The sequence below is a fragment of the Vulpes vulpes genome, chromosome 10 (assembly GCF_048418805.1).
Source record: "Vulpes vulpes isolate BD-2025 chromosome 10, VulVul3, whole genome shotgun sequence".
Taxonomy (NCBI): domain Eukaryota; kingdom Metazoa; phylum Chordata; class Mammalia; order Carnivora; family Canidae; genus Vulpes; species Vulpes vulpes.
In genome coordinates, this window is record NC_132789.1 from 35,541,504 (window position 1) to 35,565,923 (window position 24,420).

At 51.9% G+C, this 24,420-nt stretch overlaps 1 protein-coding gene across 27 annotated transcripts in view; it reads right to left on the bottom strand.

Annotated features, from left to right (window-relative positions):
- The window catches only part of SGMS1 (sphingomyelin synthase 1), a 245,826-nt gene that overhangs the window by 4,832 nt on the left and 216,574 nt on the right, over positions 1–24,420 (bottom strand). For all 27 annotated transcript variants that reach the window (XM_072723569.1, XM_072723551.1, XM_072723564.1 and 24 more), the window contains 2 exons: positions 14,259–14,376; positions 682–835 (listed from right to left, as the gene is read on the bottom strand). In XM_072723569.1, coding sequence (XP_072579670.1) covers positions 682–835; positions 14,259–14,376 — 272 coding nt within the window. The remainder of the gene's footprint in view (positions 1–681; positions 836–14,258; positions 14,377–24,420) is intronic.

The window sequence follows — 24,420 nt, forward strand, 5'->3', positions numbered from 1 at the left end:
ACCAGAGACAGCATAATACCAGGTACGCAGATTTGACAAACCATCCCACCATGATGCGCACGTATAAAAACACGGATGGAAAGGAGAGAGGACAGTGGTGGGGGAAGGAATGAAAGGCCTGTCACCTCCTAACACCTCATCTGATTTTTAAAGGGTTATTGGAAACAGACACGGCGAAAGCTAATACCTATTAAGTCTGAGTGGCGGACAGGGTATATTTAGTATTATTTTTTTGTGTGTCTCAGAATAAAATATTTTAAGTACTTTTTTAAAAAGGAAATTTCCCATTTAGTGCCCTCCTCATTCAGTGTCCCCGAGCCCACGGCTTCTGTGAGGGACATCACTGAGCACCTCTGTCCCCACGGCTCAGAGCAGAGGGCTAGGAACTTAGAAACACAGTCTACCATCACACCCACAGGCCTGACACTGCATTCCTGGCGTCTTGGGAGGTTTCCTTCTAGCCTCCTCCAGCAGCTGTCGTGCACCCCAAATGCTGTGCTGACCCTTGAGGGTGAACAAGTGACCCCATGAGGAAGAGCAGTCACCCCCCCCCCCCCCCCCCGCCACGTGTCTCTCTGGGTGCGGTGGGGAGATGAGGTGCCGCCCTCCTGAGGCTTCCAGCCACACTTCACAGGGACCATGGGAAATGGCAGGCGTCATGGAAGGCTGCTGGAGACTTACACTCTTTGATAAATAGGTAGGTGAGTGTGAGCATGACCGTGTGGCCACTGTACAGGTAATCCCCACACATGTTGTGAGAACCAGTGATGGACAGGCCACCGCCAGCGATGAGCTTCATTATTCTCCGCAGCTGGGCTTCCCAGTCTCCAAAAAGCTGGTGGGAAAAGAGAAAACAAGACTCACTATAAGGCCACATGAAAGTGTGCTATGATTACTAATATTCAGAATTGAGCTTTTTGACACTTTTTTAAAGGTTTTATTTATTTATTCATGAGACACGGAGAGAGAGGCAGAGGGAGAAGCAGGCTCCCTGTGGGGAGCCCGATGTGGGACTTGATCCCAGGACCCCGGGATCACGACGGGGACACTGACCACCCAGGCGTCCCTTGACACTGATTGCTAATAAGAGATATAAACCTGGCCTCTGACTTTGTTCTCCTGGCACAACCTTGGGGATTTCCTGAGATAAAGGTTCTCTGGTTATTCCTAAGAACCTCTTCCAATGACACCTGAGTGCATGTTCATGAGGTGACTCTTGGAAAGCCCCGAAGGATGGGGCTGGATGCCAGGAGAGCCAACCAGGGAGCACAGGGCTGAATCTCCAAGGAGAGCGGCTGGAGGCTGAGCTAATCAGCCGCGGCCAAAAACCTAATCAATCCCACTTACATAATGAAGCCCCACAAAAAGCCAAAAGGATGAGGGTTCAGAGAGCTTCCAGGGTGAAAGAGGAGAGACAGGAAGGTCCTGGGGGGCAGTGGTGCACCCGGACAGGGCACGGAAACTGTACCTCTCCCCACATACCTCGGCTGATGCTTCTCATCCATCTGGCTGCCCTGTTATATCCTCTTATAATAAACCGGAAGTCTATTTCCTGCGTTCCGTGTTCTGTGAGCAACAGCTAGCAAAGTAGCCAAGCCTGAGCAGCACTTATGGGCCCCTCCAATTTACAGCTGGGGGCCAGAAGCGCAGGTGCCGATAGTCGGTGGGACTGAGCCCTCAGCCTCTGGGATCTGATACGCTCTCCAGGAGGCGGCGTCAGAATGCGTCCCCCCATTCTCTGACTTATCTGGTCAGAGAAGTGCTTGGCGTGGGTACTCAGAGTAGAGATGCACGGGAGTGCTTTGCCTTCATGAGCTTATATTAAGATACATAAACTCCCACCATGAAGTCTGCCACTCAACGTTCACTGTTCTTTGGACAACCCTGGGAAGGGGTACGGTCCTAGAGGTGGAGCTCATGGCTTCAGAACGTTCCTGAGATAGTAGCACTTTCTATAGCACATTTCAGCAGACGCTTACCCAACTTCTAAAATTACACTGATAGGCAAAGAGTAATTGACTGATTTGCTACCAAAACCATTTTGGAAAAAATATGTAGGAAAAATTCCAGAGCTTGGCTCAGAGGACAAAGGTTTTACTAACTTAGGTGAAACGTTGGACACTGGGGCAAATACAAGTATACATCGGTATGTGAGATGTAGTGACCAAACTGAAACAAGGGACTGAGGTGGGTATACTTTCAATCTTCTGAAATTATGTTGGTAGAACTGCATGTTTTTCCTTTCAATAAGAGTGAAAAAGGTTCATAAATAAATCTACCCCTCTCTGATACAAGTCTGGGCTGCATATAGGAGTTGTAAGTGGCTTAAACAACTTGCTCACTTCAAGTTTTACTTGCTCTGTTGAACGAAATGTGTGCTTGTCTGTATTTTACGCTTGTCAGCACACTTTTAAATTCTGGTTAGCTAACCAATTTAATCACCGTGATCCATTTCAATATTTCACTGATAATAATCTGGGCTTTGGGAAATACGTGTTCTTATTATAATTTCCCTTAAAACATATGTATCTGGATTTCTAGTTAAGGATGGCAGGTTGAACAAACCACAGAGGATATGGATTTCCAAGTTCAAAAGGTCAGTGGACATGCAGTTCAACAGAAGAAAACAGACCTACATACCAAGACTCAGCACCGTAAAATTTCAAGAATGAGGGTCAAGCAAGAGATCCTAACACCTCCAGAAATTAAAAACAAGCTTCATACAAAGCATTAAGAGTCAGGCTTTTTCAAAAATACTTGAAAACATAAGACTTTGGAAAAATGCCTCCAAAGTCTGTGGGAAAATGATTTCCAACTTAAGAGTCCTATACCCAGCCATATGATAAATCGGCCCTACTGTACGAAAGCCATTTTCACAAGATTTCACGGCATTTACCACCTACGTCCTCTTCTGTTCAGGGAATTATAAGGGTATGCTCTGTAAAGCAAAGGAGTAAATGCAGAAAAAAGAAAAGATGGGACCCACTAGGACATCTATGAAGGGAGAGCCAAGGGGCTGTGAGCCTGGACAGTGAACAATGCAGGAGGACAGTCAGGCCACAGTAGGGTAGTCCTTGGGGAGGTGATCCCAACAGCAGATCCCACTGCCTCTGACAGCACTGAATGAAGAGTCACCACATGGGGATGAATGTGCACACAGGAAACTAAGAAAGCAAAAAGCAAGGCAACCACTAACTCTATAGAAAAAAAAATATTGTGAAGAAAAGTAATTACAGGAAATGATGTGAGTTGCCTACAAAGAGCATTTACAAACTAATAACGTAAGCACGGAGTATGGAGTTAAATCAGAACAGAAAACTAGGACTGGGAAGACGGGACAGACAGGGAGCATGACAGTCCATGGTGGGATAGGGTGGGGCAGAAAGGGCACAGGACTGGGGCCTGGGGCACCGAGGACCCTCAGTCCTGGCCTTCCCTGTAGGAGGTCAATAAGATTTTCATCAGAACAGTAAGAAACAGAACTGCCACATCATTTAAAGACCAGAGGATAAACACATGCGTGTGCACACACTCCCGTAAAAAGTGAAGAGATACAAAGGTAAACACCACCAGATTCAGTTAGAGTTAAAAGTGAGTTAGGAACGTGGGCTGGAGTTGGGTCAGGGTTGGGGAGCTAATGTTTTTTTGTAACAAGCTGTGTAGAACCATTTTATATTTTAAATTGCATGCATCTATAAACATGATAACATTTTTAAGTCTCAGTTTTTAAAATATTTTTAAAAAGATTTTATTTATTCATGAGAGACAGAGAGAGAGGCAGAGACACAGGCAGAGGGAGAAGCAGCAAGCTCCCTGCAGGGAGCCTGATGCGGGACTCGATCCCAGGACCTCGGGGTCACACCCTGGACTGGAGGGAGACACTCAACCACTGAGCCACCGAAGCGTCCCCTTTTTAAAAGTTTTAAATTGGAAGTTTGTTCTAATTCTGCCACAACAATGGATAAAAAAGAAAATTGTGGCAAAAAAAGCTTAGGTAAGATTTTCATGTTATATTATTTCAGATTGTCCTTCGAAAACTTTTTTTTTTTTTTTACAGAAAACCCTATTCTCAGGCACCAGCACCCAATAATTTGCCTTCCCATTTTAGCACAAAAATACTTGTGGGGAACCTGCATGTGTAGGTAGGAGAGAGAAATTACAAGGTAAACAGCGGGAGAGAAAACACCTATGCTTTCTGTTAAAAATATCTTTCCAAGTCCGTCAGATCTCTGTGAGGGGGCAGCCTCTTTAAGCTTAGGGGCAAACAGGAAAGGAGGATAGCCGGTTACAGCCAGGGAAAAATTGTAATTATGTTTAAAAAAGCAAACAAAGGAAAAGACAAATTACAGAACAACTGAAGTAGAAAAAGGTAACGTCTTTTTCCTACACACACACACACACACACACACACACACACACACACACACACACCGAGATAAATCCAGTAAGAAAGACCAATGTAGGAAACAGAATCGACCAGAGACCAGAGGACAAAGGATACGGCCAGCTGCAGGCAGAGAATCTCAAACAAACAGAAACACAAACTGACATTGCCACCAGCTCAATGTCCCTGTGTCACGTCAGCCAAGCAGCAGGAGCGGGCGCTGGGGGGGCTGGCATGGGGTCTCCCATTTCCTCAATTGGCTCCGGCAGGAGGACGGGGTGTCCTGAATGCAATTGCCAGGGGCACCAGGGGTGGGGGGGGAGCAGGCAGGCTGGGCTCCTCCATGCGGCTATGCAACCCCGACGACCGGCTGGGCTAACCTCACCCTCCTCACCTGCACCCCGGAAGGCATAGCTTTATTACCATCAGCAGAATCCCGCGCAGAACTCATCATCAGCGCGGACCCCCCCACGCGGCTTCCAGGGGTCGACCTGAAGAAGGACCCCCGTATGAAAGAAAGCTTTATGTACAAACACCGCAATGTCCTGTGTAAAAGCAACAAACTGGAAACAACCCTCCAGGAGCAGTTATTAACTAACTGTGTTCCCTTGCTGTTCAAAGGGCAGGCCCGGCCGTTCAGGGCAGGCCACGTCCGTTCAGGGCAGGTCGCGTCCGTTCAGGCAACACCAGGAGTCCCTGTAAATAACTCCGGGCACACTGAACTGGAATCTGAGGTTAACTCATTTGACTCACTACAGTGATTCAAACGCACTGAACTACACTGTAACTGCCTTTTATTTTCTTCTTTCTTTTTCCTTCCTTCCTTCCTCCCTTCCTTCCTTTCTCTCTCTTTTTTTTGATTTATTCATTTGAGAGCAAGCAAGCACAAGCCAGGGGAGAAGCACACTCCCCACTGAGCAGGGAGCCTGACAGGCAGCTCCATTCCAGGACCCCAGGGATCATGACCTGAGCCCAAGGCAGACACTTCACTGACGGAGCCACCCTGGTGCCCCTATAACTGCTTAAGAAATTATGAAAAAATAAGTTTACGACGCCTGTGTGCTAAGTTTTTGTCGTAAATATTTTCTCCTATTGTGCGAAAAACAAAACATTTAGTGTACTTAACCATGTTTTAAAAATATGCACAGAAAAAGTCCAGAAGGTACATTCTACGCGTTACTAGGATTTGCATGAAGCTGGCAGGGTGTCTCCCCGTCTCTGTCCCAGGGGGACTTCGTTCCTGCTCCTTGGGCTGGAAAGGGAGGGATTCTCTTGAAGTCTGTAGCTCTGGGATGCAGACTGCCTCAGCGTGCAGCAGGACATATGTGAAGGAAAAAAGGAGACTCTTGGCTTATCCCTCATACTTCTCACTCGGGCTTCCCTCCCCAATCTGCCTGCTGCCATCTTCGGGCGCCCCCACAACGCTGCTCCGCAGATTCCGCCTGGCGTATTTTACTTGCATTCAGGGGCACAGCACGGAGTGTGCCTACTACTCCACTAGAACTGGTATAAACCAACCCCGGGTGGGCTCTTGAATGTTAATTTTTGAAAGCAGAGGTATTTTGGGAGGACAGTCACATGGCCACTTTCTCGGGGGACAGTACGAAGCTGTGACGAGAGTGCTCCTATCTGCACCACTGTGTGAATTACGGAAGTCGGCTGTCAGTAAAAATAAAGCAACTTTCTTCAATACCTAATGAATGGCTCACAAAGTAAGTAACGTCGCCAAGTCTTAAGCAAGAACAAGGCATAGAGAGCAAGCCCAGGCAGGAGAGGCGTATGGAGCGGACCGCCTGCTGTCACGTCCCACTCCCACAGCCATGAACCACGAACGTGCCTCTCAAAGTACTCATTCATTCATTCATTCATTCAATCAATCAATCAATCAATCTACCTACTACCAACCAGAGCAAGTCACTTTTTGTCTTATTCCTGAGGGATCATCTCACTGCCAAACAGAAAATCCGCTGTCATCTCTCTGTGCCACGTCCACAAAGCTGCTCTGCAACATCAGACCTCAGTCCACAGCTGCGAGGGCGCCCAGCACGGAGGAGCAGAAGATCCGTGGGATTGCTGCCAACCACGTCCCAGGCGGCCTGAAGCAAGCTGAGAAACACGCTCTGTGCACATGGTTCCCCTCAGCTCAGCTCTCTCGGGACGGGGGCCCACCGCACAACGCTGTGCTCCCTGACCGCTCACAGCCCACCTGACCACCGACAGGCATGGAGGAACCGGTGTGAGGCACGAAACTGTCCTTCTGGGAGACGGAGTGTGTTTACAGGCTCAGCAGGTGCTCCGGGCATCACCCGTCACCTCACTCCTCTCTCAGATTTCTTACTCCCCCCGATGGGAAGAGCAGGGTGGTTTTTAACCTAAGAAGACGTTAGCTTTGGTTTGGACAGAGGCTCCCAACTTTTCAGCAGTGCTTTCCCAGGAGTCATCTCGTGTCCTCCCAAGGCAGTCAGGTGGTTAGTGCAGAAGTCACGCCGCCCGTGTTACAGATAAGCACAGAAACAGAGAGGCTTTGTCCTGTCCCGCAGGGAGTCAGTGGGGCCAGGCCAAGTCCTTCCTCTCCCCCAAGCAGACCTGCCTCTGCATCCCCAGGATGAAACAAAGAGCTCGCTGTTGTTGCCAAAGCCTCCCCAGGTGACGCCGGACACCGCCTCCGGGCTGTGGTTGTTCCAACGAAATCCCACCCACCGTACACACGTCACTTAGTCGCAGGTGCACACCACTCTTCACTAAAGGTCCTTCTCTTCCTAAGCGTTCTTCTCCTTGGAGACTAAGCTGCCCTACTTCCGAAGAAATTTTCGTGCAAGTCTTTTGCACGCTGACTGCATGCTTTCCGGCTTCTCAAACCAGCTGTGCTCGACTGGACTCTAAGTTTCCTTGCTTTGTATTGTGCTGTGCTGCAGCGATGCTCCAAATGCCCCACACGTCCCGGAGTCTGCCTTCTCAGGGGCGCACATCCAACCCAAGCCCCAGGTCAGGGTCAAGGGTCTGGGGGGGGAGGGGGCTCTGGACAAACGCCGTGCCCGTTCCAGCTCCAGATTCCACTCACCTGCAGGGTGGCAAGGGCGACCGGCCCTCGCCCTCAGCCCAAAATAGAGATGATCTCTGGCAGGAGTGACCCCTGAAACTATAAAGTGTCATCCCGACGTGAGACCACACCACGATCCCAAAGCCCTCAGGGAGCACCTAGCACCCAGCACCCAGCACGTGGAATCCAGGTCTGCTCCTCAAATACAATGTCTTCATGGATTCTCGGCTGTGGGCTCAAGAGACCTTTCTCTTCCTCTTGCGGTCGCTGCCTCAGTCCTGGGAAGACTCTGCTCCATTTCCAACATCGGATCCGCCTCAACTGATCGGAGTAGAGAGATTTCAGTACGCGCACCGATGGTCTAGCACTCACGGACAACTTCTAAAGACTTTTCCCTCCACTGAACTCGGAAGGGTCTGGCTCTCGGCACCTCCCCATTATCACTTGTATCCATCCACTCCTCTACTGGGCTGGCTTTTTCATTTTGAGGGGAGGGAGGGTCTCTATAATTATCAGCAGCACAACACGCATCCCTAACCAGCCTCCCTCCTCCCAGTAAAAACTTCAACATTCTTTTCACAGCCTCTCGTAAGGAGGCTTCTCAAAGCTTCATGAAATCTCAAAGTTGGCCACGGATTTCCACTCACCCATATTCTCACTTGTCACATGAAAGAAATCCAGCATTTCGGAAAGCCACGACTGCCTTCCAAAAAAATTATCTTTTAAGTGTTGAGAGATTCTTCAGCCTTATCTGTTTATGAGGTAAACATTTAAAAAATTCCCTCCAATTTTTGTTAGGAAAATTTCTCGATCTACGGAGTACAGATCCTCCTCGACTTACAACGGTGTCATGGCCCAATAAACCTTCAGCGAGCTGAAAATATCCTGAGTCAAAGATGCATTTGTTATAACCAACCCCCCAAGCCTCATGGCTTAGCCTCGCTGACGTGACACATGCTCCGAACACTCCCGTGAGCCCGCGGGTGGGACGAGGCCCACCGTAGGACCCTGCGTGGGCCGTCTCATGTATTGTCCCGATGTGAGGAGCAGAGGGCTGCCTGGGGCTGGGGCTGCGGCTCCGGCCCCACCAGAGACCATCACGAGCCTAGGAAAAGGTCCAAATCCACCAACTCTGAAGCACGGCTTCTACTGCACTCGCATCACTCTCCCATCACTGTGGAGCCACTGTGGGTGGGGAGCATCCATGTGACCAACACCCAGACCTCGCTGGGACCAGTCGAGGAGCAGTGTTTCACCACACTAGCCACTTCCTCTCCTCTCTTCTCCTGGACTGCGTGACGACACGTGGAGGCATCCCAGTGATACTTTGCCCCAGGTGTGACAACAAAGACATTACCTTCCATCGTCACGGTCCTACACATGTAATGACGAGGCAATGTGGTCACGGACCTCAGCATGCCCTCACAGCTCCCGAGCCCTGGTCCAGGGTCCAGCCAGGGCACACATCTCGCGGCTACCTGACACAGTCTTAATTTTTCTATTTCTAGGTCTCTGTCTTTAGGGCACTGATGTTTTTTTTGAAGAGTCCAGTCTAGTTTCTTTACAGAATGTCCCTCAATTTGGTTTTATCGGATCGTGTGTGTTCAAAGTCATGTTGAAGGTTCCTGGCAGGAGGCTGTTACAGAAACAGTGTGTCCTCAGCATATCACGTCAGAAAGCCCCCAATACCGTTTGTCCCATGACCGGTTTGGTCACCCGGCAGTGGGAGCATCTACCTGATTTCTCCACGGAGCACACACCCCTGCCCCTGAATAATTCATGAGCAATTTGTGTTTTCTTAACTTATGTAAATACCGTGCCCCCCCACGTTTCACCCAACGGCCTTGCCGCCCATTCCTGGTTCCTGCTGGAAGGACCACTGCAGTCTTTGCAAATGGGGATTTTCTCTAATATTTTTCCATCTATGAACTGACCTTTTTTTCCCTCAACACTCAGTTTCTTTACTAACGTATTCTCATCAGTCACGGTCGCTGTTTCATTGGGGTACTCTCAACGGGGCGCCGCCCAGCAGGAAATATGCCTGCGGAGTAGGGCAGCTCTGGCCCCTCCCTCAGCGTGCAAGTCCCATCAGCCACCTACATGCGCCGTGACACAGTGGATGACGCCTCACGGGGATGCCCACACCGCCACCTCCGACGCTCCTCCGACGACCGGTGGGAGGCTCTTTGACTCCAGTGACCTCTGCACGTGATGGCTGCTGCCTTGTTGAAAACCTCTGGCCCGTCCCCACATCCCCCAACACGGCTCGCGCTGCCCGGCCCACACCGGCACACCCATGGGGCCTCACTGGCCTCCACACGAACAGGACAGAGATCCAGCCCACGTCCTCACGTCATCCTAAGTGGTGGGACCTGCAAGACAACAGGCAGGCCAAGTGTCCCTGAACCAATGGCGCTCTCCCCTGCTCCCTCGGGAGGACCGAGTGACAACAGTGTGCTGGGCACCACACCTGGCGTCACTGGAGGTGCTCCCCTCCGTCCCTTCCTTCCAGGGGCCATGTGGCCACTTCATATCCCTCCTCCTCCTGCAACCATTCCTGGCTTCTGTGGCTGAACTCCTTCAAAGGCTCAAGGACCCGCCTGGTGTGTCCACACAGTCTCTCTGGCCACTCGCCACAGGGTCCCACACCAGGATCCCCCCTCCCCTCCCAGGACACCCCCTCCACACCCCGTGCTTTCCCCACCCTTCTGCTCCCCCCACTCCACCTGGCAAACTCCTACTTGTCTCTTTGAGACTCGGCTCAGATGGCATGTCCTCCACGCAGCCGACACTCAGCAGTGTTTGCCACTTTCTGTGGGCACCACACGGGGTCACGGGGCCTCAGCCATCAGAGCCAGGGGTCGCGGCATCTGGGTGCCTGACTGGCAGACACCTGTGGTACGGATTAGTGGATCCTCAAGCTCTCCCGCACAGGGCAGGCTCTGTAGAAATGCTTGCTTAGTTGACATCATCGACCTGCTTGCATATGAAAAGGAGGCTCATCTGCGCTCTCCCTGCCTCACGCTGCAGGAGAACTAGGCCCTGGTGATGCCTCTTAACTAAAATCACTTAGGGGGCAGGTGCCTGAGTGGCTCCAGCAGCGGAGCGTCTGACTCTTGATTTCAGCCCAGGCCACAAGTGTAAACTGTTAAGGAAGCACAATTAACTGCACAGAAAGCACGATCAGAAACACGTAAGACAATCTGCAAAAAGTACTAATAAATACACAGAAACGTCGGCAGTAAACAAGGCCACGAGTGACTAAACGTTTTCCTCTTTCTGTATTTCTCAGTGTATCTATAATAGATGCGTAGTTCCTCTGAAACAGAAAAAAGTAATCTTTCTAAGAGAGAAAAAACTAATGATTTAGTGCATTTCTCTCTTCTTTTTTTTTGTTGAGGTGTGCAAGCCCATGGTCGCTGTGGAGACCACAAAGCACAAGCACCGCACTCCAAGCGGAGCCAGGATGTCCTCAGATGACTCCTAAGATGAGAGCTGCAAAGGGCCCAACTTGCCGCGTCCACAGGCTTCGGGCTCTGTCTCAGGGCGCAGGGCGGGTGTTCGCACCAGGCCACAAACTCCTAGTCTAGGAGCTGAGCAGCCCGGGCAGCCAGGGCCCCTTCCCCGTCTCCCCACACTTTCCCCGTCTCCCCAAGGCCCCTCCTCCAAGCCCCTGCACCCTGCCCGGGAAGGGCCGGATGCCACCAAGCCAGTGAACGGTGGGAACAGCCCGCTTGATGTCGTGGAAGCCACGCGCTGGGAGGACGGGCGCTCAGGGAGGAATTCAGCAGCTCCAGGGCGTGTTCACAGGATGGCAGAGCCAAGTTCACGGGCTACAGGAAGCAGAGAGCGTGTGCTCTGGCCCGCCCCTTCCCACAGGTTTGTGAAGTGAATGTCACCAGGCATGAGGGGTGCAGGGGTGAGCCTGGTGATGACATCCGCCTCTCTCCTCACCCCTGCGTGGCACTGCCCACCCACGGAGCCCCGACGTGTCGCCGCCACCCGTCTAGAGCCCCTCAGGACAGACCCAGAGCATGTCCTTGGCACCGTGCTGCCAGTCAAGGCTCCGTGGCCCTGGGAAGTAACCCCGGGTCCACAGGGAAGGGCTGCAGGGTGCAAGGCCATGCGCTGCGACCCCGGTCCTTCCCAAGACTCGGTCCGTATTCTTAGGGCCCGAGAGGCTACCTCACCTCATGATGGTTCAGGGGGCTTGCTCTGGGGAGACCCTGATGGAACTGCTGGCCCACATGACTTCGGGCCTGACCCAGGAACCCGGGCTGGGCTGTGACGTGGCCACGTGGGCCTCCGGGCCGTCCTCCTTCCAACTCGGCTCCCAGGACAGCGATCAAGCCGAATGGCTGCTGGATCCCGGGGGCCTGACCCGCCAGGCCGGGGGCAGCACCGGCCTCCACGGGTCCCGACTCTTCTGTCCAGCTTCAGAAATCATGCCGTCTCACCTGCGGAGTGTTCTCACCCACAGAGCTGAAACCAAACCGAACTGGGTGTCCAGAGCCTGTTTTCTATTTACAGAAGAAATGGAGCAGAGAAAAAGGCACGACCAAGAATCAAACGGGAAAATCCAGAAGGTGGGCTCCTCCACAGAACCACGCATCTCCTCTGTAAGAGTCACGAACGGGGTGACAAGGGGGGAAAGAAAGGGCTGCCCTACAATCAGAGGCTCGGGAGAGACACAGCAACTAAATGTAAACGCGTTGGCTCCTGATTACACAAACCAGTTTTTTAAAAACGCATTTTAAAGAAAAGATATTCCATGAAAAATCACTAATACCAAAAACTATTGATCATGTTCACTGTACCAAGAGCAGTACAGTTTTCAATAAAATGCCCCCAAATCTTCAGACGCATACTCAAGCACACAGCCACCAGACGACACTGCCTGACGTTTGTTTTAAAATACTTCAAAAAGGAGGATAATTACTGAATCTGGGTGTTGGGTGTATGGAGATTCCATATACAAGCTTCTCTTCCCTGGGAGATACAACAAAAGTTTCAAAATAAAAATTGTTGTCTGAATTCCTTCTTCCAAGAGCCTATGCTACCAAAGAAGTAGTTAATGAATTCTTAATTATTTTTGCTAAGCTGTGCTTATGTTTTGTCCCCTTCTGTGTTCTTTTACTTAAAAAAAAAAAATCCCAATTTCTAAATGACCATCATGGAAGGATGGCCGCAGTCAGGATTTCTGGCAACACCGTAAGTGAGTAGCACGTTTGGGCCGGGGACTTTTTTGCACAGTTCCTGCTGTGACCTCTGTCTTTACCAAGAAAAACCACAACTATTTATAGCCACAGGACCTTGGCTGGACTTGCTGATGACTCAGGCTGGCTCTCTGAACGCCAAGGCTAACCCAGCTTGGGCTTGCTGGCCAAGGGACCCAGTAACAGGGAGAGAGGTCCTGGGGTGGAGCCGGAGCACAGGGAAGGACTAGAGGCACATCGGACCTATGACCGCGGGCTTGGCCAGGCATGCTATGCTCCTTGGCAGAGAAATTTCCCGATGCACACACTCCTTCCAGAAGCTCAACTAGACGTAGGCACAAATCTAGAAGGTCAGCCTCCTACTGAGCACACCCGGCTTATCAGGCCAGCCTCCCACCAGGAGTCCACTGGACCCTCACTGATAAGGAGGCATCTATCTCCTACAATCCAGGGCCCACAGGTAAGCGCTCAGGAGCTTTCACGGAGGCTGGAGAACATGTGAGGCTGGCCGCTTCAGAGGAAGAGGGAACAAGATGGAGAGTGTGGGGAGGGGGCCCTGCTGACAGAGATGAGACCACTCATTCTGTATGACGGCTTCTCCAGAGTTAAGGAGTCTGAAAGCAAAGACAGAATGAAGCAGGGAGCCAGCTACCTTCCAGAGCACATGCCTCAGTCTAAAAAGGAGGGGACACAGGAAGCACGTAACCTGGAAGGACCCAAAACGTCAAGTGATAAAGATGTCTGGTGACTCTTTCTTTCCCAGTTCTGGCAGAGACACAGTCTCTTCTGGAAAGAACTCCAGGGAAAGGAGACGGAACTGAAAGGACGTGGGTGTTTTACCAATGCAGGTGCGATGCAAAGACAGGATTCTAAACGCACAGTGGCACTCCTATACCCTCCAACCCAAGCGAGGCGGCCGGCCTCTTCTACTTCTCACTGCATTGGAGCTTTGTTGCAGGCAAATGTCTTCAAAACTAAACCTGCTAATTATCTCAAAAGTTCCAGGGATCGGCCCCGTTGGAAGCATTGCAAGGCAAAGGTCAGGGGTAAGGGGTATTTTGTGAACCTGATGGAAAAACTGAGCCAGTGAGAGAAGAACAGAGTTTATTTTAAAGAAAGGTCACCAGAGAAGATCAACAGGGCAGGGTGTACCTCCAGGAAAGGGTGACCCCATTTGGGTGGGCGGAGGGGGCAAGGGCACAGGCACAGTGTTTCTCGCTCTGCTGTTACACATTACTACCACAGGAATTCGTGGAAAGAAGGGAAAAATACCACCGGAGGCCAAACTTTCCATCCAAGAGAGGGGAAAAAGCATAGAGAAGCTCTTGGATCTGTGTCAAGGGAGTGAACGATATTTTAGAAGTCTGGCAGGAAACCAAGGAGCTACACCCACACACGGAGCCCAGCTGCCCACGGCACACTAACTGGACCACATACTCTCCCAGCTGGGGAGTGCCGGCGGGGGCCTCGCCTTACTGCTTAGTGACACTGCCTGTAAGGGTGCGGGGCTTTGACCACAGTCCCAGGAAACAGTCACCTCTGGCCTGGCTCAGAGGAGCCCTGGGCAGGACGACAGACAGACAGACAGAAGGGGCAATCACAGCGAGCAAAGGTTTACCTTCGGAGAGCAGTTGAAATGCATGCCGGGCACTGGGAGTGTGGTCACATACATTGTGATACAGCGATACAGGTACAGCGTGCCAACTATGCAGAAGAATCTTCTGCTAATAATAGACCTGGAAAAAGGGAAAAACAAGGCACTCAGTCATGAGATTCTGCAGGTTCATCCAAGTTTTCAGTGACCCGACAAAACACACCAACCCCAAAATTACTCGAGAACCTGGAATAAAAACGTTATAACCAAAGCAGACATAGATTAAGGGGAGGCTCCAGAGAATGCTGTGGTTTTGATTCCTTTCATGTGAACTGCCCAGAAGAGTCTAAATCGCCCTGTCGCAGCTCACGAGGCTTCCTGAGGCCTTATGCCCAGGGGACGTCCACCTGAGGTGCAACGTCCGTTCCTCCCAGCCCACTCAGTACTTGAGCTCAAACGGTCAGAGTGCAGTGTGTTTTCTGTCATGAAGAGGGGAGATGCTCAGAAAATTAAAATGGCATGAAAAGGGAATTCCAAATTTTTCTGGCATTGCGTGATCAAGGCCATGTAGTGACCCGGCCTGCATGGGCACTCTTAGCGGACTCCATCTGGCCAAGTACAATGTCAAGAAAAGAGCCTGCCCGCACAGCATCACCAGACGCCACCTCCCTGCGTGCCAACCACACGTCCATGACTGGTTGCCGACACGCAACTGCCCGCTTCTGACTCCAGAAACTGGGGACGACAACGTCACAAACACTGGACAGCAGCCCCAGCCTCACAGGCACGACAGGGGCCGCTGGATGTCTTGGTTATGTGGGTAACAAAATACACAAGGATGAGAAATCGTCTCCGTTTCAAGGTGACGCGTCATTCTCATGAAAGTATCTGACGTCCACGCGTGAACAAGTACATTGACGTTGATACCTTCACCGGGCACCAAGTTCCACCCCGGCGGACTTGAGTGAGGTTGAGCCGTGCTCCCCTGCGTGCGTCTGCGGACACCAATGTTCCCTCCGCTCTACTCCTGCTCTTACCCCGTTCCTCCTCAGGCAGCACCCCGGTCCTGTGGGCTCCTCCTCCCTCACCCGTTCCTTGGTCTGGGCAACTGGTGCTCAACATACTGGAAGAATCTCAGAAACGGTGGGCAGGCTTTCCCCTCAGATCCCAAACATTTAATCACTGCGTACAGCGGGGCCCTGGTCTTGCTGCAGGAGGGACAGTCCTACACAGCGCGTCTTTGGAAGACAACTGGCATCACCTGCATTTTTGTTTGTTTGTTTTAACAAGAGGAACAAAGTAACGTCCCAGTTATGTGAACAGTTTTCAACAATGACCCATGTGACCCTGCACGTCATACCTAAGTGTGCCAGTGCACGTAGGCTACTTAGATGTATGGATGGACGCCGGGTGTTGCCCCCTTACCCAGATTTCAGGAACTCTCCGCAGAGGTAGTAGAACCTTGTCTCACTGCAGCTGTGCACCCCACCTCCACGGACAAGAATTCACTCAGCATAAAGCTGTCTCGTAGAGGGATGTGCCTTCACGTATGATAAAAAGCACCATGTAGTTCAACACCAAAACGGGGACAATGCTGGAGAATAACCCCAACCCTGTAAGTGTCTGACCAAGAATCCTTGAAATACCAGTGCATTTTCCATCACAAGACAGAAGGGTCATCTTTTTTCAGAAGGAAATGCCCTCTCTAGCCATCCTGCCCAAAAGGACAAATTATTTGCAATTTCACTTGAACTACCCAGGAAAGATCTAAGGCAGAAAGCTGTTCTGTTTATCTAGATCTGTTCATCTCTTTAAGGAAAAAAATAACAAAGTGACTGCTATCGCTCCACTTGGGTAAAGTTTATGGCTGAGATGACGGAGACTTGCAAAGTTACAAACACTGGAGATTCAGCCACAATTACTGTCTGACTTAAAGAAAAAGTCAAATGACTTTATCATGTGATTTCATCAGTATTAACCAGGTGGTTAGTTGAACGGGCTTGTTTGTAAGAATCTTATCTGCAGCATTTACTTAATCTTCTAAAAACTCATCTTAGACGATCTTCAATCGATAATATTAACTGGGGTCTCCTCCCACAAACTTAAACCAGCAGGTTATTAAAGTGTTTCAAAGAATTCTATGTGCTTGAGGCATTTATTTCCTTCACCAAAGAATTTCACACACTACAATTTTTACTTACTTAGAGGTTGAAAAGTTCAAGATGGGTGTGCTCACCCAGGGAACACAGACACTAAAACTGGGACAATACACGTTCAGGACGTGTTTGAAAAGAAAAGGTTTAAGGTGGTTAAAAACCTAACAAGGTGACAAAAAAGCCCCGGAAGAGGTATTAATGAGATATTAGGGGAAATCAAGCGACTGCAAAAAAAAAGAAGAAGAAAAAAAAAGATCAAGCGACTGCCAAGAACCGAAGGCCGTGACTGTCCAAGCCACAGTGCTGCTCTTCTCACACGGGGCAATCTCCCCCGTCCCGCTGCACAGAAGCCTGCAGCCCCTCACTCGGGGCTGCCTACGACCTCATCCGACCCTCGCAGCCCAGCCATCTACTCATCTCTCAACTATCTGGGGAACAGGCTTTCACTACTTTTCCTGAGAGGAGGGGAAAAATCCTTATTCATTAAACGGGATTATAAAGAAACACAACTAAAAGTCTATTTTATAGATTAAATATCTTGTATTTAGAGGCTTGCTACAAGAGTGTGTTTTATTAAACTTTTCAAAATCCCTATTTAAAAAGAAGAGGGTGCTGAGAGGCTGACTAAACACTACCAAAATTAGGCCTGGAGGAGCAGGGCTGTGTTGTTTTTGGCATTTGGCACAATAGTTCAAAATTCTGAAGAAAAAAATGGTGAAAGATGTGAACGTACTACAATGGAAAATTAAAATACTGGAAAGTTCTCTCGTTTCCCACAGCTTGCCTCCTTCCACTAAAGCACAGCCAGAAAACATACAGCAACTCTCTGAGGGCTCAGCTCTGGTCTGCAGGCTCTTGATGGAAACTCCTGGCTTCCGGCAACAACAGGCCGTGACTCTGAGCAACGGAGCAATCCTAAACCAGCAGCAAGACGGCAAAAGGGCCAGGGAGACCCCAGGTCTAGCGGGGTCACGGGAGCCGGGGCAGAGTCAGGTCCTGCACCAGCTCGGAGAGTTCTGCACGCAGGTGCCAGGTCTACCGTCACCAGCCTCACCTGGCAACCGGGGCCACCTCGAAGGACTTCCTTGGAAATGAGTCTCCTCACCAGCAAAAGGATGCCTCGCCTCTGTCGTGAGTCTAAGGAACGCTACTGCCGCGTTTCTCCTCCATGCCAAGCGCTGTTTAGTTCTTAAAGCAACTGCAATGCCTTGCGGTCCTCACGTCACAGACGGGGAAAGTGAGGCTCGGAGTGCGAGCTCAGGTAAAAATACAGCCCACGACACAGACTCAGGAAGTGGCGTCAAACTGGGTAAGAAACCCAAATTTTACCTGAGACAAGCTGACATCCCAACACATTTAAGTTACGTTTAAAAATCCATTTAATTTAGGGGCACCTGGGTGGCTCTATCAGGTAAGCATCTAGCTCTTGGTCACAGCTCAGCTCGTGAGATCCAGCCCATCAGGCTCCACGCTCAGCTCGGAGTCTGCTTCAGATTCTCTCTCCCTCTGTCACCCCATCACACACGTATGCTCTCTATGTCTCATGTACATAAATTAAAAAAAAATCTACTTAACTCAGATTTTTTCACAGTGTTTTATGTCATGTTTCATATGGGCCAGAATTCCCCCCAGTAAGAATCTGATAATGCCTTAGTGACTGTGTTAATTCTGAGAGTGCTGAAATGAATCCTTCTGGGTCTCCGACACAAAATGTGCCAACTTTCCATCACTGTTTACAGACCGCGCCCAGTGCTGCCTGCTTGCAGCTCCGATGTTCTCAGTTTGTCTGGAACGGCAGCCCCGTGTCTGCTTCTATCTCCCCTGGACTTCTACACTGACCTTCTCCGATCTCTTGTCCCTAATTCCACTCGTGCTTCCCAAGACCCTTTGCACACGGACCCACCAGAATCAGTCTGTGGAAACAGATAAAGAGAAGGTGTCCTTTGAAACCTTTCAATAGCTGCCAAATACATTTTATTTTTTATTTTCTTTTTAAAGATTATTTATTTATTTATGAGAGACACAGAGAGAGAGAGAGAGAGAGAGAGAGAGAGGCAGAGGGAGAAGCAGGCTCCTTGCAGGGAGCCCAACGTGGGACTCGATCCTGAGTCTCCAGGATCAGGCCCTGGGCTGAAGGCGGTGCTAAACCGCTGAGCCCCCTGGGCTGCTCATCAATAGCTGCCAAATACATTTTAAATGACATCCAAATCCTTGAGGAAGCCCAGGAGGCCCCGACGCGCTGGCCCACTGCGCTCCAGCCTCCTCTCCCAGCACGCTGCCCAAATGTCCTCCAGATGCAGCTCAGTCCAGCAGTCGGTGCTCCTGGAGTCCACGCTGCGCAGTCCCTCCCGCCTCGGGTAGGATGTGGATTCCCAGGACGCTGCCTGTCACTCAGGTCTCGGGGGTCGGACTCCAAAGAGGTTCCCCGATGTGCTCGATCTCATCCACTCCTGCCCCATTCCCACATTCCACTGAAGCCCACTCCAGAGAGTTTTTAAATCTGCTCTTCTCCCTTTCTGCTCCCAGCCCTTGGATTCCCCGGATTATGACAACCGCTCACCATTACTCGCTGAGTTCAAACTGCCCTCAACCTGGCCCCACATCTACCTTGCCCGTCTTCTCTGGCAGACATAAAGCCCCCTGAGCTGGGCAAGAGAGAACCCTAGTGTCCTGCTGTGGCCCTAAATCTCTCCGTGGCCCCTCCCCTTGTCCTGTCTGCTACAATCCTACCATCCACCCTGATGACCACTTCTGCAGGAAAGCCTCCCGACGTTCCCCAGGCAGACAGGACCGCTTCACCCTCCAAATCACTTCACAACTTTGTACTTTATGGTATTTTTAACAGTGCCACTGGCACCAGAGGGTCTCACCCCTTCTACCAGAGGAAGCTCTTACACACAGCCGTGCCTCACTCGGCCTCACGATGGCACCTGTGATGCTGACCGTACCACGCGGTCTGGGCTTCAGAGCGTCGCTCTGTACTCTGACAGGCCCTTCCTGCTGCTTTCCATGGACGTTTCTCCTCTAAGCTCTTTCATCTACTGGCCAGAGTTGATCTGCGCTCACGCTCACTCTGCAGCCTTTCCGCACGCAGAGCAAAATTTACAAGGCTTGCTAAGATTGCTGCATTCATCCCAGAGGGGCTGCAAACCCCGGGAGCCTGGGGACCAAGTCCTGCCCTCCCCCTCCTTCCCCATCTCCTCACCGCCCTCACACGGGTCTCAAGGGCTCTGGGGGGAGGACCATGGACACCCAGTGCTTAGTCCAGTCCTTCAAGAAAGGAAATACCAAGGAAAGATTTGTGAAATAAAAGGGAAGGAATAAGTGCCATAGAACAAAGAGTAAACATACGTGCTCCCCTGGGAAATCAAGAACACGTGTGATAGTTCCCAGGTGCCTACACGGGGTGTTGGCACAGTCTGTGCATCAGGAACACGAGACAGGCGCCTGGACCCAGCACAGACGTGTGTCTGTACACGCCGACTGCCCTGCTGCCTTTTAAAAAGCCAACTCAAAGAGATTTTACATCTTCGGTACTAATTATTTTAATCACATACCTGCTTAGCCTCTGTTACTGCCCCATTTTACAGACGGAAAAATGAGGGTGTAAAGAGTTGAAGGACTAGCCTGGGGCCAGAGTCAGTCAATGAGAATCACCACAGGCCCTTGGTGTCTGGACTTTGAATCTGCTGCTCTTTTCATTAATGCAACTGTCATCGTAAAAGGGAAAAAAAGGTAATGGCTTAGATTTTTTTGCCCTAAGCTCCATGTAAAAGATCTGCAATATAATATAATCATCCCTTAAGCGCAGGAAATGACCCACAGTGGTTTAGTGTAATCTGCAAAGAAAAGATCACATTATAAAACTGGCCCCACTTGACCCACTTAAAAAAAATCATTTCCTGTATTAAATAGAGGCGGTAACATAAAGAAAAACTTTTACTCTAAGATATAACATCGACATGATCTACATGAAGCAGTTATGAGAACTAAATCCAGTGGCTTCCAAAAACTGCTACTACAAATGTTCAAAACAGGTGGAGTCACATGTCTTGTTGCTATTTTGGGCTGTTAACAAAAACGATACACGTGTGTGAGTGTGTACGTGTGCACGTAAACACGCGTGTGCTACGACCACACACACACATACACACACACACACAAACCCCTGCGTCTACTTGATAGTGGTACAGCCACGGTATCCCCCAGTCCATGTACGCAGGTAGCTGCGTGTATGTCTGTGACGCAGGTGTGCCCAGGGACTCCGGGTCCTTCCCTCGTCAGGACTCACCACCCTGAAGCCCCTCAGGGCCTGCTGGGCCACGGTTGGGGATTAACCTTAACGTAACCCAGGCTCGCTTCCGCAGAGATCAGCATGGCCAGCACTTACTGAGTTTCAGGCACAGAAATCACATAGTGCGACACTCGGTAAACGTCAGCTGCTGTGACTGCTTGTTTATTCATTAAATAAGGGAAGGCGTGCCAGGCCCTACCTACCCTGTGCACGGGGCACACCGCAGCAGGCCCCAGGGATGTGGCGCCTGCATTCTAGGGGATGAGGCAGGCAAGAAGCAAGATAAATACGTGAAACACAGAGCATGTCACATAAGCACTAAGTGGTAAAACCAAGTGGGGGTCCCCGGGGGAGGGGAGATTACAATCTGAGGGGCTTGGCCCTGACGTCTGTGGGAGCAGAGTCCAGAGCGAGGCCAGTGCGGGTCTGCTGACTGGGCCCAGCAGCACCGTGGCCTCTAGCCTGTGGGTGCTGGGAGACAAGGCCACCCGCTGCCACGCTGGCTCCCAGGGATACTCGCCGGCTGCCAGGCTGCCAGGTGGCAGGGAGCCGTGGGACGGGCCCACCACAGCCTGGCTGGGAGGGCTGGAGGGCGACCTTGGGCGGTGACAAAGGTGGCAAGTGGGGCTGGAGCGGGGTTGGCAGTGAAAGCAGGAGGTCCAGCTGAGCACGGGGGATGGGGGTGGGGGGTGTGTACAGGGGTGCCCCGCAGTAGGGGGCCACGGGGCCTCCACGCTACCCCCACCCACAACATGGCGTGCAGACACCGCTTCCTGTGCTGCTCGGGCCTGCCGGGAGGCAACTGGCCAGCAGCTCAGCAGCTGACTCGGGAGGCGCGGTGGGGGCGGCCAAGTGGACGCTACGGGGAGGCGCCGCCCCACGGAGCGTGGCCGTGACCTCACGACCTCATGAGGCTGACTGAAGCTGACAGGCCGGTGGGGGGCAGACGAGGGGCTTCGCTGGTGGGGCTCCCCTTTAAGGAAGGGGGGAAGAGACCACCCTGGCATGCTATAAAATACAAGGCAAACAACACCATTTAAAAACACACACGTGGGGGGCTCCTGGGGGCTCAGTGCTTTAGCGTTGCCTTCAGCCCAGGGCGTGATCCTGGAGACCTGGGATCAAGTCCCACGTTGAGTTCCTGCATGGAGCCTGCTTCTCCCTCTGCCTGTGTCTCTGCCTCTCTCTCTCTGTCATGAATAAATAAATAAAAATCTTAAAAAAAAAAAAGCGCACATGTGGGGGTCCCCGGGGGCTCAGTGGTTTTTGCTCCTCCTGCAGGCAGCCTAGGGGCAAGCTGCAGTGCCTCGTTTTCTCTGGCGTGCTCAATAAACACGCAAACGTATGGCACTGTCCCTATGTAACTCTGTCCCTTCATCTGAAGTCTTAGTTAAATAGCCTCTTACCATGTTTACGGTAACTTGGATTGCTGAGATTGCTGAACTGAGGCAGCTCTTCAGGGTGAACCCAGCTGTCCCACAATTCCTAGGACCTAGACGAGCGTTAAGGTCTTGAGATCTAACCTGGACATGAGAGGAGCCCACCTGTCGGCTACCGTGGGAATGAGGATTGAGGTCGAGCTGGGGCCGAGTCCATCGCCAGCTCCTAGCGTGACAGGCGGGTCCTCCCTCTCCAGGTGATGCCCCCGTAAGAGGAGGCAGAGCGGGGCCCGCAGGAGCCTCAGGAGGTCGGGGTCACAGGGGAAGGTAACGGGACAGGAAAGGGCCCCAGCAAAGGAAAGGAAGCAGTATCTCTGCCCAGATAGCTGGCAGGTCAGAATCAGAGGGGGACAGATCTTGCTAGAAACAGAAGGAAATAAGGTCGGGTGCCTTGGTCAGCAGCCTTCAGTGGAAAAGCAAGGCTGGAGTTGGCAGCCGAAGGGACTTCCCCGAGCAGTGGCGAGAGGGCCCACGCCGTCCCCCGGGGGTCATGGGACTGCACACAGCCAGGGCAGAGCCAAGGCCAGTCTACAAGCCATGGCGGACCAGCGTGTCTCCTACGTGCAGGGAGGACACCAGTCCTCATCAGGATCAGGGAGTGGATCCGTTCTCACAGTGTGTCATACGAACGCCAACTCTCACCACCACAGGGCCAAGGCGGCACGTCCCCAGAGGGCAGGCCCGGGTATGCCTGGTGTGATACCGAGGAGCCTCCCATCCCCGGATGGGGCCTGTAGGGCCTGAGACATACGGACGGCGTCTCCACGTCTGCATCACCTGCACTGGGACAGGGGAGCCACCACTTATTTTAGGAACTGACCAGGTTAAAAACCCGGTTCTCATTACTCAGCTGGTCTGGCATTGGCCACTCCAACAGGGGTGACGGTGACCGCTGACAACATGGATGGAGAAGGACGGCATGGGCACAGGTGGGCACAGGTGGATGCAGCATGTGTGCAGAGGAGGAAGGGAGCGGGGTTCTGCTGCGAGCGACACGACAGCGGACCAGCCCCTTAACCAGGGAGCCAGGTGCCCCAGAGGCTGTACAACACGGGGAGTCTGTGTCCTCAGGAGCGTGCAGTGTGGACAACACACTTTCAAAAACAGACACCCGCCAAAGGTAACCTCCCCGCGGCTTTGCTGGGCTGGCAGCCGCGTCGTGCATGATAAACTCTAAAACTCAAGGTGCCCTGATATCCCACGACAGACGCATCTCGCGGTCCACAGCACGGGGTCGGTTTATAAGAGAGGCTCTTCCTGAACTGGGCAAATGACTGGATTGCGCAGGGTCGCGGGGAGAGCAGCATCCCAGGGGTGGGAGTGTCCAGAGCTCTGGAGGACCTGATGGCAAGCGTGGAGACCTGAAATCACGGCAGGACGCGGACAGGAACTGTGCCCTAAACCGCCTCGGGCATCAGAAGAGGCAGAGCTGAGGACTCCGCCCCACGCAGCTGGGCGCAGAAATGGCAGTGATGGAATTAAAGCGGGCAAAGGGAGAGAGCGGCTAGTGCGCAGCGTGGCCCGCCGAGCAGACACAGGCCAACGCACATCACACGAGCAGCCGACAGCGCCGCTGCCCGCAGCACAAGGACCGTTCTGGGAAATCGGAGCCAGCTTCCAGAAGACAGGTGAACGCTGCAGCCGCCGTCTGCTCTGGGCACAAGGCGCTCGAAGCCAGAGCGTCTAGCAACGATACAACACAGCAGTCATTTCCAAAGTGGTATTGGAACGTGAATCACCGCGGCCCCAACCATCTAGACCCAGGCGGTGCCCTCAGACCATTGTCCCGGGAGAGCCACACGGGGAAGCCGCACCTGCTCCCTGGGACACGCGCACGGGCCCAGGCTCCTCTCCACGGGGACGTCCTGGCAGGTCTTACGTGGACTCTGCTAGCCCCGGTTCCCTTCTCCTGCTTCCCTACTGGCATGTCATTGACTTTCACAGAACCTACCCAGTAGCTGCGGTCTCTAACTCCTTGCCACCATTTATTCGGAATGTTCTAGCCCATGCCCCAAGGGCTTCAACCCCTCAGCACTTTCAACTCCACTCTGCATCCCAGCTATCCAGGGGCTCCTTTCATTCTCCCCATCTTTTCTCCACCAAAGGGCCAATATATTCTGTGATAGGTAATTCACCTTACACAGTCCCCACCCCTAACCCCAACCGACCCACACTCCTCTTAGGCAAATGTGTGATCCCCAAGAAGCCGCGAGAGAAAACACCTACTGGGATATATGCATGACTGGACTTTGCTCCAAAATAAAACATATCCAAGCAAGGTTGTGAGAGCTCCCAAC